An 11,980-nucleotide genomic window follows, 5' to 3' on the forward strand; every position below is an offset into this window, starting at 1 on the left:
TATATATATATATATATATATATATATATATATATATATATATATTCTATACCTCCAGCACACCACACTAAAGAAAAAGGCTGATGCAACCACGGTGTGATAAAAGGTCCTCAGAAAGGCTTCTTGTACTCCAAAGGAACTTAGTCTCGGCAGCAGGTGGAGTCTGAATGAATGAATTAATTTTTGGTTCTAACATGTATATAAAAAAAATAAAATAATCAGTAACATCTTCATATTCACATATGTTCAAAAAAAAGGAGTAGGAAGAAGTATACACTTTTTCCTAGTTCCTTAGATTATTGTTATTAAGTCTACACAATATCCATATAAATATAGTCTATATAAATACTACGTAAACATGCCTATTACTACATAATTATCCATATAAGTATATAGAAAATATAAATATTACATAAATATTATAAATATATAGAAAATAAATATTATATAAATCTATATAAATATACACTATATAAACTACATAAATATCCCTATAAATATATATATGCTACATACCTAATAAATATATAACATATATTACATAATTATAACTATCCCTCTGAACATTTAATATACTACATAAATATCCATATAAATATCTAAACATATCTTAAGCAAGTATAATATACCTTTTTCCCTATTTTATTTGTTTCTCACACTCCTCGTTAACCCATTTCCTCTTCCATATACCTGTTTATAAATAATTTTTTGTATCTCTTTTTAAACAGATTTATGTTAGTACTTTGTTTCATTTCCTGCTCCAAACTGTTCCACAGAGTCACTCCACAGTTGGATATGCACATGCTTTTCATTGTTGTTCGTACTTTATGTTTTCTAAAATGTAGTTCTCCCCTTAGAATATAGCCCCTTTCTCTCTCTGTGAATATTCCTCTGATATTTTTTGGTACTAGATTATTCCTTGCTTTGAACATTATTTGTGCTGTTTTGTATTTAACCATAATCCATAAATTTCAGTGTGTGTGATTTTATAAACAGTGGGTTTGTGTGTTCTCTGTATCCTGCATTGTTTATTGTCCTTATGGCTCGTTTCTGAAGTGTGCATATCGGCTGTAGAAGCTTCTGTAGGTGTTTCCCCAGACCATATGGTAAGAACAGTGAACAGTATAGAGTATGTAATGATTTATGATCCAGAATGTGCCTTATTTTCCCAAGAATTGCAGTGCACTTTGCCAGCTTTGCTCTCACGTGGCTTACGTGTGGTCTCCAGCAGATTTTGTGGCCCAGTCTATTTTAATGTTTGATTTAAAAGTCTGCACATTCTTTGTGTTTGCTGGTAACATTTGAAAGTGTTATAATGAATATCTGGATATAAACCACATGAAGTGTTGTTAGGAAGTTAACTTAACCCTGGAGTCAGACGCATTCACGTCAGAAGATAAAAAAAGGCCTTGTTACTTTTAATCCCACAAATTGCAGGGATCTTCAGAGGGCTCATCTCCAGGATGACCTGCTTTGATGACCCATAGGTTCAAAGTGTGACAACATGAGTTCTTGCACAACCAGCCTACTGTTGACCAAAAAAGATAAACACGTGTACACTCACAGTCCCGCTGAATAGGACACTTCTGCAGAGCTCTGCAAGGTTAATGTGAGTAAAAAAAATCTGTTTCTGTTTAATAAACCATAAAATTACATTTCTCTGTAAAAGCTGCTGATATAGTTCAGATTTATTCATCAGTGAGCATGAGTGCACTCAGACTGCAGCAGCTGAAGGGTCAGATTTTTCCTGAAAATAAGGTAAGCTGAAAGCTTTTAAGAAATATGTCATCAAAACATCAGTTTAATTTAACTAAACAAGCTAATTCTTCTTTTTTTTTTACATTGTTCAATCAATTTCAGTTAGACTAGAAAGTAGTGTATGAGCTTTAACTGAGGTTAAAATAACAGTCAAGAGTACAGTATCTGAAATAGTCATTTGAAATGACCTTAATAGGACCTGCTGTACATGTTTTGTTGTCTATATCATATTTCATTTCTTCACATGGTCCAAAGCAACAAGAAAAATGAAATCAGAGATTAACTTTTTTTTTAATCTGGTTTCCCCTATTTATTTACAATGTTATAGCAGGCAGAATTGTAAATCTGCATAAAAAAAATACATTAGCATTTATATCTAAACTGCTTTCACTTTGCCTTCTTATCAGCTACATAGTTCTTTCGGTACACGCTTTCCGGCCTATATTTGAAGGCTAACTATTCAACTGAAAAACTCTTTTTGCAGCACAGTGAAAAAAAAAGAAACATGAAATTTCAAATACAGTATGCATCATCTTCATCCAAGTAAGATATATAATATATTAATATGCAAATAGTCATTAGAGTAAAGTATAGACGTTTTAAAGTTATGGTGAAATGCGATTGTTTCAGATTAAAGTTGATCAATTGTGAATCTTGTTTCCTTCTTGTGAAGCTCACAGTAATGGCAGCTTCACCCAGTCCTCTGACCACTCATGTGCTGAACACGGCAACAGGAGTCCCAGGCGCAAACATGGCCCTCAGGCTCTATCGACAAGAACCCAACACTGACGTCTGGCATTTGGTCACCTCTGGGTAAGAACCTTCAAAATGTAAAACAATTTAGAAAAATAAAAAACTAATAAATGATTAAATACTGTACATACATGTGTTCTCAAAGATCTGAAAGCTTGGATATTCTTTACAGGCTCACTAATGAAGATGGGCGGTGCCCAGGACTTATCACAAAACAAATGTTTACATCTGGTGTGTACAAAATACATTTTGAGACGGGACAGTACTGGGCGAGTATGGGAGAAACCCCATTTTACCCCTATGTTGAGGTAAGGAAAAAGCTTAACAACAACAGCTTTCACTGCTTTATTTCTTCATTGTTGCCACATATTTAGAATTAGAATTAGAATTAGAATTGTCATTTTATTGTCATTGTACCAGTACAATGACATTGGCAGTACAAACTCTTAAAAAGCAGAATAACAAACCCTTAAAGTGCAGAATAAAAAGACATATTTAAAATGACAAGATTACACACACTCACACCCACTCAAAAAATTTGGTGATTACCGTATAAGAAAAAGGTGGTGTTGAGTGCATGTACCTTGTAGCAAAATCAACAAATACCTGTCCTCATTAACAATGTTGAGTGCATATGATGCCGTTGGTGCTTGTGGCTGTCTGTCCTGCAGGGGCTGATTTCTGGCATGTTTTGTTGCAGATTGTCTTCGCTATAAGTAATCCAGATCAAAAGTACCACATCCCACTACTCCTGAGCCGCTTCTCCTACAGTACATACAGAGGGAGCTAAAGACCAAGTGGGATGACTCTCCCAAGCCTTCTTTTATCCAATAGCTGTTGGACACTTTCATCTACACGTGTGGAAGCGTCCAGTGGAGGAAGAAGCACTCTGATATTTTTACATTTGCATAAGTAGCAGTAACATGTACTAAAAGGTGGGTGGATGGGAGATAACTGAGTATAATTATGAAAAAATCCATCTTAAGAGTAGACTGCTATACTGGATTATTACTACTAATGCTATACACTATTAATATTGATTACTAACATGCAAGCAGCTTTTGAATACTTTAACTGACAGCTGAATTTTAACAATTTAATATACTATTATGAGGCCTTATTTTCTGCATTACAATGAATTGTATTTTGTATAAGTTACTAAAGCATGATAACATTTCAAAGTTAAAATCTACTGTAATGTAAGTCAAATAAATTTGTAAAATAATGAGTAAACTGTTTCCTGTATGTAGCTGGGTGAACGAAGAAAGCATCACCTATGATTTTGGTCACATTATGTCATGTGTTTACTCCTTATTTAATATGTGCTTAATGTCAATTAATTGTTAATTAAATATGGTACACTGCTTTGAGTGGAAACAACCCATTAAACAGAAAAGTCCAAACTCCCTACCATCAAACATAGTCTAGGGCTGATTTCAGCTCTTTAGTTGAAGGTTGAATAAACTGCCATTTGTAACTATTGCAGGACCTACTCATTTTGAAACATCCTAAATATCAAATCAATGGGCTATTTAGCAGTTGGTAGAACTGAATGCTTATAATAGTTTTTTTTTGTATCTAGTAAATGGCACCTAGCACATAATGAGCCTAGATCTTGCATCATCCTCCAGACCCTCAGGGGCTGAAAAGGGCAAAAAGGATTCTACAGGACCCATCCCACCCCGGGCACAGTCTTTTTGACCTGCTGCCCTCCGGCAGGAGGTACAGAGTCCTGAAGCAGCGGACAAATAGACTCAAAAACACCTATTATCCCTGGGCCATTAGACTGTTAAATAATACACAACATAGCATAACATAAAACAACAATACATAACATAACACAACAATACATAACATAACAGAACAGGTGTATTTTTCTGAATGATGTGGGAGTGATGTATGGGTCACAGTGTGTTGCATTTTATCCATTCATTGTTTTTATTGCTTTTATGTTTTTATACTGTGCTTTTTATACTTATTTATTCTTCTTATTTTGATAGCTTCTTTTGCACTTTGGTGGGAACATCCTAACCAATCTAATTGTAACTTGAGCACAATGGCAATAAAGTCTATTCTATTCTATTCTACTGCAGACTTGAGTGGAGGTGAGTTTGGGCTTACACAGTTATGATTTAAACTAGAATATTTTTATAGCAAGCTGTGGAGGGTCCTCCAGGAGACTTATGGGACCCAGAATTTCGTGTTCCACCCTTGGATGCATCAGTCACACAACTTTCATCTATGAAGGTAAAAGGCATTGTGGGATTAGTTAATAAATATATGTGCCAGGTCTCACTATCCAGTCCAGGGATAGGGAACCCTGGTCCTAGAGAGCTGCAGTCCTGCATGTTTTAGATGTTTCCCTGCTTCTTTACACCCTGATACAAAGGACTGTGTCACTAACACACTTGTTTTTTTTTCCACTAACACACTTGTGCAGACCTGAATGAGAAGCTGGTGACGATCATTAATTACAATCAGGACTGTTGATGCAAGGAGAACTCCAAAACATGCAGGACTACGGCTCTCTAGGTCCAGGGTTCCCTACCAGTCCATGTTTGTATGCATGCTGGGCACCCATAAAAAAAGTACTTTCATGATGTGTCTGCAAAACTATGTTTTTTTTTGTGGTATACAATATATCAATCAGAATCAGAATCAGAATAATCTTTATTGGCCAAGTTTGAACATTGTCCGACAACGAATTTGACTCTGATTATTTTGCTCACTGTACCCAGATTTAAAAATAGCAAACAGTAAATAAACAAATGTGGCACTTATTAACATATATACAATTAAAAAACTGAAAGGTGCAGCAGTATGAGGTAGACATGGTAATGACGGCTCTAAATAAAATAAAATAAAATAAAAATAACATATGTACAATTTTTTTTTTTAAACTGAAAGGTGCAGCAGTATGAGGTAGACATGGTAATGACGGCTCTAAATAAAATAAAATAAAATAAAATAAAATAAAATAAAATAAAATAAAATAAAAATAACATATATACAATTTTTTTTTAAGTGAAAGGTGCAGCAGAATGAGGCAGTGCATTGTTACAGCATGTGATAGTGTTATTATAATTACTGTTATTATTGTTATTGCACGGTGATTGGTTTCTCTGAGACTCAAGGCACCCAAAAGGCGATTCATTTCGGATAATAATAATATTAACAAACATTCACAGACAACAGGGTCCTCCCTTTTCCAAACCTTAGGTGGCTAAAAAAAAATCCCCAAAATGCTCTCAGATTCATAACTCTGTGTTCGTTTGCTTCTCCCTGACGGATGGATCGTGTTTTCAGCTGTCGATTGCTCCTCCCTGAGCTCAGAAGGCCCTGTCCTGTAGCAGTAGGTGTAGTGCATTGTTGTACGATATTTCATCCGATTTTTACAATTATACGTCTACGTTACTAATAAACAATGGCAGACGAAGAATTAGAAGCGATAAGGCGACAGAGAATGGCGCAGCTGCAGGCAAAGCACGGGGTAAGGAAGAGACTAACGGTGGAAGCGTGCTGGCGGCCGCCTTATAAGGCTGATTTATGGTTCCGCGTTACAGCAACCCAGAGCCTACGGCGTAGGGCACGCGGCGACGAGCACCGTACGGTGGGCGTCGCCGCGTACTTTACGGCGTAGGCTCTGCGTCGATTTAACGCGGAACCATATAATTAAGGCTTTATAAGGAGACACCGCAGCTAGTATGATACTAGCTGGTGGAGCTACAAGTTAAACCAAACTCCAGAAATGAGCCTGTTTATCTGTCATATATCTATGAAACTATGGTTGACACGTATGAGATAGAAGCATGGTTTAAATCTAAGTTAATTACCTTTCCTAGTGGTTTGGGAGGTGTGTGAGAGACATGGCATCACTTTGCTGTCTGTAGCAGCACACACCCCTCACAAATGAAACGTTTTCAAAATGGAGCAATTTCATGAATATAGCTTATCTGCTTTTAGACATGAGCTTAAGAGCAGACGAAAGGCGCAAACTGTGGCTTTTAGAGTTTGTTTTTGTATTATTATTTCCAGTACTGGAGTTGAGGGGGGATGAGGGGGGGTGGCATCCCCCCCTGAAATAAAAACGGTCCAAATCCTCCCCCCTGTAAAACTGCCATCCCCCCTTTCCATCCCTTATGTCATTTCATCAATGAATGTGGTTTTACTGCTATTTCAACATTTAGAGTCATCACCAGAAAAATAACTTATTTGACAATTTTCACCTGTTTCAAGTAAATTTTCACTTTGAAATAAGTAGAAAAATCTGCCAGTGGGACAAGATTTATCTTCTCATTACAAGCAAAAAAATCTTGTTCCACTGGCAGATTTTTCTACTTATTTTAAGTGAAAATCTAGTTGAAACAGGTGAAAATTGTTGTTTTTTCCAGCGATGAGTCTTTTTTTAAGTGTAATGAGATTTTTTTACTAAAATGAGACATTTTAACTAGAAATAAGACAAATATTCTTGTTAAGATTTTGAGTTTTTGCAGTGATCCATTTTACTTATCCTGTGGAGGACAGAGACATATTGATAAGTTCAGAAAACTGTTTTTTATTGTTGTGTTTTGATGTATTTGATGTAAGCCCAGTGGATATTTAAAGCTTACAGAAGGTTGCATTTAACTGCTGCTATGTCATTCCTGCAGTATTTATGCAGGTGTTTTGGTCAGTGCTATTATTTGTAATATATTATATTATTTGTAATCAACACAAATTATCTGTCCCCATATGATAAAATTCACCATCCGAGTACTGATTATTTCTGAAGGAAGGGGGGGCTTCTCTGTTTTCTATTAAGGACTGATGTTATTTCTGATTTATGACCAGATGCAAATAAAGCTGGTAAATCTGAAGTTTAGACATATTGGTATCTCAAAACAGATGTTGTACAAGTAGTGTGAGACTGTACTTTTTCGTGAAGAACTAAGGCAAGGCAAATTTATTTATATAGCACAATTCAACACAAGGTAATTCAAAGTGCTTTACATTGACATTAAAAGCGGCAAGACACAATTAAACAGTAAATAACAAATAAGAATAGGATGCTAAGAAAATAAGTAAAATAATAAAAAGCACAATCTGTTAAAAATAAGGGCAGTAGAATACAGCAGGTAAATTTAATTTAGGAGTACGCTTGAGTTAGGGCTGTGCTATTAATCGATTTTAAATCTAAATCGGATTTATTAATCAAGACGATGTTAAAAAAAGGAAAATCGGAAAATCGATTTTCCTCTCTCTTTTTCATATAGCTGGAAAAGAAGAAGAGAGCTGGCTGCATTACAGACAGAGCTCGTCTAGTCATCTTTGTTTGGTCAAGAAAATTGTTAATGTTGTCACTTTACTAAACTCAAGGAGGATTTACAGTATCTTTCAATTGCACGTCATTCCCAATAGGGAAATTTGTCTGCTATTTTTCTTTAAAAATAAAGATAAAATGTTTGAAACAATTTATTCCATTGTCTTTTGTAGTTTTACCAAAAAAATCTAAATCGAAAAATCGGGTTTTCACAGAAAAAAATCTGGATTTTATTTTTGTCCAAAATCGCCCAGCCCTAGCTTGAGTAAACAGTAATGTTTTTAACCCTGATTTAAAGGAGCTGACAGTGTTGGAGCAGACCTCAGGTCTACAGGAAGTTTGTTTCTGTACTAATGATTAAATATGTCAAATGTATAACATTATAGCCTAATCTACATTAAAGAGTCCAGTTCTGGTTGGATTTTAGTGCTCAGGGTTTATAATAATACCCTTACATTGAGTAGACTTTGATCATTAAAGGAAAAATTTCAGAAAATTTGACATATCAGTAGGAACAACTATGAATCTGTTTTCTATTTACTGAATACAGCAAAACTATTGAACGTAATCTACAAAAAAAAAGAAGGAAACGAATGCACATGTATCATCCCTGTTGTTTTTAGTCCACCAGCTTTCACTGAGATAAAGACGAGACATTCATTGTCTGTTGGATTGGAAAATTGAATATGAATAACTAGGAAAAACCCTTGATATTTGGCTTAAAAAGGACTAGAATAATAAACTACAATTAAATAGCATTTTTCTAAATTAAACCAAATTGGGTTATAAATTGCTTAACATAGTATAGCAGAGAATAAAATGCAAGCAATTCGAACCACCATAAGAAATAAATGTACAACAAATAAATTCTAAGGCCTAATTCCACAAATTTGCTAGCCCAAAACAGAGGGACTAAAGGGGCCAGAACTAGCAGCAATAGAATATTTAATATCTTCATCAGATGATACCATCAAATAAGGAAAGTTTTAAGGAGTGATTTATAATTATTAAGGGCTGTTCTGTGAATAGTTGGAAGGACATTATTTATGGATCTCAGAGGTCGGGGGGGCCCATACCAGGTCACCAGGTCCGAAAGGTAAGTTGCGGGCAAGGCCATGTGGCTTTGAAAGTGATGAGTAGGATTTTGAAAACAATACAAAATCTGACAGGAAGCCAGATGAAGGACATGTGCTCATACTTTTTTGTACTGGTTATGGGTCTTGCTGCAGCATTCTGATTTATTTGGATGCCACAGAGCAAATTCTGGCCAATACCACAGTACAATGAATGATTATGAGCTTTCATCAAATTGTGCGAGTGAGCTTGTATCAATAGTAGCACGCAGACATTCATTTAAAGATAATAAGCTTGTCTTTTAGTTATTTTTAAGGTTGATTTTTATTTTTTTCTCTCCAAGTAGTTGAATAAAGTTAAAGTTACATGTGACTCTCTGTCTCTTGTATTCTTTCAGGAAGGTCCAAATAATCAGCAAAGAGAAGAAGCCAAACAAAGGTAATATGAGCAATTAAAAAGCATAAAGAGATACAGACTGAACTTTACATACACGCGGTCCTGTTACCATTTATAGAAAAGTTTTGATATTAAACAATGAAATCCATTTTAGAAAACATCACCTGTACACACTGGGTTAGACTAAGCAAATAGATAATTGCAGAAGGTTATTGGAATGATGCCACAGGAAATGCGTCCCATAAAAAGCTAAAGGCGGTCCAACAAAGTATTAATATGTGACTTTTTTTTTTTTTTTTGGACAGGCAGGGTATATTAGTGCATCTGTGGGACTGAGCTTGTGTTATGTTGTTGACTCTAAAGCCATGATATCGTTCTCCCCGCCCCTGGCCTCAGTAAAAACAATGTTGCTATATTCTTACTTTTTATTCACAGGGACACAGAAATGAGGAATGCGGTTTTGGCTCAAGTTCTAGACCAGTCCGCCCGTGCAAGATGTCAGTGAACTCTCATACATATTTTACAAATACATTTTATATCTTTTTTTGAGATTTTTAATTTTTTTTTTTAATGATGCTATCTCGTTTTATTTCTTTTTCAGTGAGCAATCTTGCATTGGTCAAACCGGACAAGGCAAAAGCAGTTGAAAACTATCTTTTTCAAATGACTCGTTGTGGACAATTAGGAGGAAAGGTAAAGAAGATAAAAAATAATGATGACACGTCGGCGACTCGAAGGGCGATAATATGTTGTGATTCTTTCATGTGCAAACAATCATCACAGTTTCCTTTTTTGTTAGATTTCAGAATCAGGCTTAATTGAGATCCTAGAAAAAGTCAGTCAGCAAACAGAGAAAAAGACGACTGTCACAGTAAGTTCCAAGGAAATGTCTAACATGATTGATTCATTTTCACTCAAGTTTTTTTTGATAATACACCTAACACTCATTGCTTGGCTGACAGTTCAACAGACGGAGGGTAATGGACTCAGATGATGAGGATGACTACTAACGTTCAACAGAAGCCCTGGAATGAGCCAAGACTTCAGGAATTTATACACTTTTCTGGGACTCTGACAGGATCTTTGACTGGTGTGTTGTTCTTATCAAAATACTGGTATACCACACTAGCTTCTATGTGTCTCTTGAATTGGCACATTTAAGACAGAAGAACAAGAACATTAGGTTGATATTTTGAAAAGTTTGGAAAGCGTTAGAGAGCACACAGTGTTCAAGAAAGTTATTTTTTGTTATGTGCTACTCACATTGCTACAAATCTGTACAACGTGTGATGTACTCCTGTTACCTGATGCACTGTTTGACTCCTTGTTTCCACAACAGTTACTTTTTTTCCATAGATATTAAGCTCTGATCTTGAGAAACATAAGAAGCTAGACAAATATAAAATATACTGTTGAAGGTGCATCATATCTGGACTGCACTGTGAACACAATTCCTTTCTTTATTCAAAAGGTTCATATTTCATGAGTTTGGGATGTCATAGTTAGATTTTTTTTTTGGGGGGGGGGGCAACAAAAGTTTACATGGAAGTAAAATAAAAATAAAAAGCCTTAAATCCTTGCTATTGTAGTGAACCATTTCTACCATGACTGAATATTCAACCTTCTCCAAAGTGTTTCATGTGGGATATCATGCAAATAACTGTGTTGCCGAGAACACTTTGCAGCATCAACAAATGGTAACCTCACCGTCATAAGAGAATGGATTATAGGTTTATGATTGGACAACAGACTACATTTTGTTGAAACAATAAGTTCAAAATTTGAATATAATTTCAGAAGCTAGAGTTGACAAATTGCCAAATGTATACAAGAACTTGGAAATAAAAATCGCGGAGGAGAAATATGCTTGTTTTTCTTCATTAAAAAAAAAAAAATCTATGAAGTAGATGACTGTTATCTCCAGCAATATTTGAGCTAATAAACTCTGTTAAAACAAACGACATGTAGTGTTGAGCCTCATCTAAAAAGACAAGATCTGCCTGTGTGTGAGAGAAACATTCTGCAAACAAACGTGTAAGTAGTTGATTGAACATTTGCTGCAATGTTAATGATGGACTTACAAGTCTGCACAAGTGCTAAACATGTATCTTTAGTATTGCCAGGTGACAGTGTGTCCCTATGGTGCTTTGCAGTATGCCATTGTTTAGTGTGGCACTATTTTCTGTTTAATTCTCATAAGGTTGTAGAACTAATACAATGTCTGTTTCAGTACCAAATGTAATGGCCATGTGACTGATATTCATGCCTACAAAGTGTGGACACAAAATAATGATGTGTATACAGTTTATGTGTATATACTAAGTTTATGCCATACGTTCCTGGAAGTTGCTGAAGTAATCGCCTTTGCATCTAATAGTTATCAAATGAATAACCTCCGTCTGAAAAGCAGTAGGGTGGGTGAATTAAGCTCTTTTTGTATTATTACCATTGCCTGTTTAGGGGGAAATGAGTCACATTAAATTTGAGTGTTGTACTGCTATACTTGTCTTGCAGCTTTTAATGGACAGCTACAGTATAACACACATTAGTTCATAATAGCAGTCACTTTCATATACCGAGATATATATATATATATATATATATATATATATATATATAAAGGCTAATATAAGCCTTTATATCTATCTCTGGAGTGGGTGGGTGTCTGTCCTTGCTCCACTTCGGCACGAGCGTGGTCAG

General features: G+C 35.3%; 2 protein-coding genes across 5 annotated transcripts; both read left to right on the forward strand.

The window, feature by feature from the left end:
- The first annotated feature begins 1,549 nt into the window (after positions 1-1,549).
- On the forward strand, positions 1,550-3,883 carry LOC133420867 (5-hydroxyisourate hydrolase-like). 4 transcript variants are annotated; one of them, XM_061710752.1, is made up of 5 exons: positions 1,593-1,609; positions 1,700-1,758; positions 2,432-2,571; positions 2,684-2,819; positions 3,212-3,883. In XM_061710752.1, the coding sequence occupies exons 2-5, from the start codon at positions 1,705-1,707 to the stop codon at positions 3,299-3,301; spliced, it is 420 nt and encodes a 139-aa protein (XP_061566736.1). In that variant the 5' UTR covers positions 1,593-1,609; positions 1,700-1,704; the 3' UTR covers positions 3,302-3,883. The 4 variants fall into 4 exon arrangements, with proteins under 4 accessions (XP_061566742.1, XP_061566736.1, XP_061566728.1 ...); XM_061710758.1 differs by lacking the exon at positions 1,700-1,758 and having other exon boundaries at positions 1,550-1,609; positions 3,212-3,882; XM_061710744.1 differs by lacking the exon at positions 1,593-1,609 and having other exon boundaries at positions 1,618-1,758.
- A 1,930-nt stretch (positions 3,884-5,813) lies between these two features.
- pdcd5 (programmed cell death 5) lies at positions 5,814-11,772 on the forward strand. Its single transcript, XM_061710777.1, has 6 exons — positions 5,814-6,001; positions 9,282-9,322; positions 9,716-9,777; positions 9,882-9,973; positions 10,080-10,151; positions 10,243-11,772. Exons 1-6 carry the CDS (start codon positions 5,936-5,938, stop codon positions 10,288-10,290), a joined length of 381 nt encoding a protein of 126 aa, XP_061566761.1. The 5' UTR covers positions 5,814-5,935; the 3' UTR covers positions 10,291-11,772.
- Positions 11,773-11,980: the final 208 nt, after the last annotated feature.

This window comes from Cololabis saira, chromosome 2, assembly GCF_033807715.1.
Source record: "Cololabis saira isolate AMF1-May2022 chromosome 2, fColSai1.1, whole genome shotgun sequence".
Classification (NCBI taxonomy): Eukaryota; Metazoa; Chordata; class Actinopteri; order Beloniformes; family Belonidae; genus Cololabis; species Cololabis saira.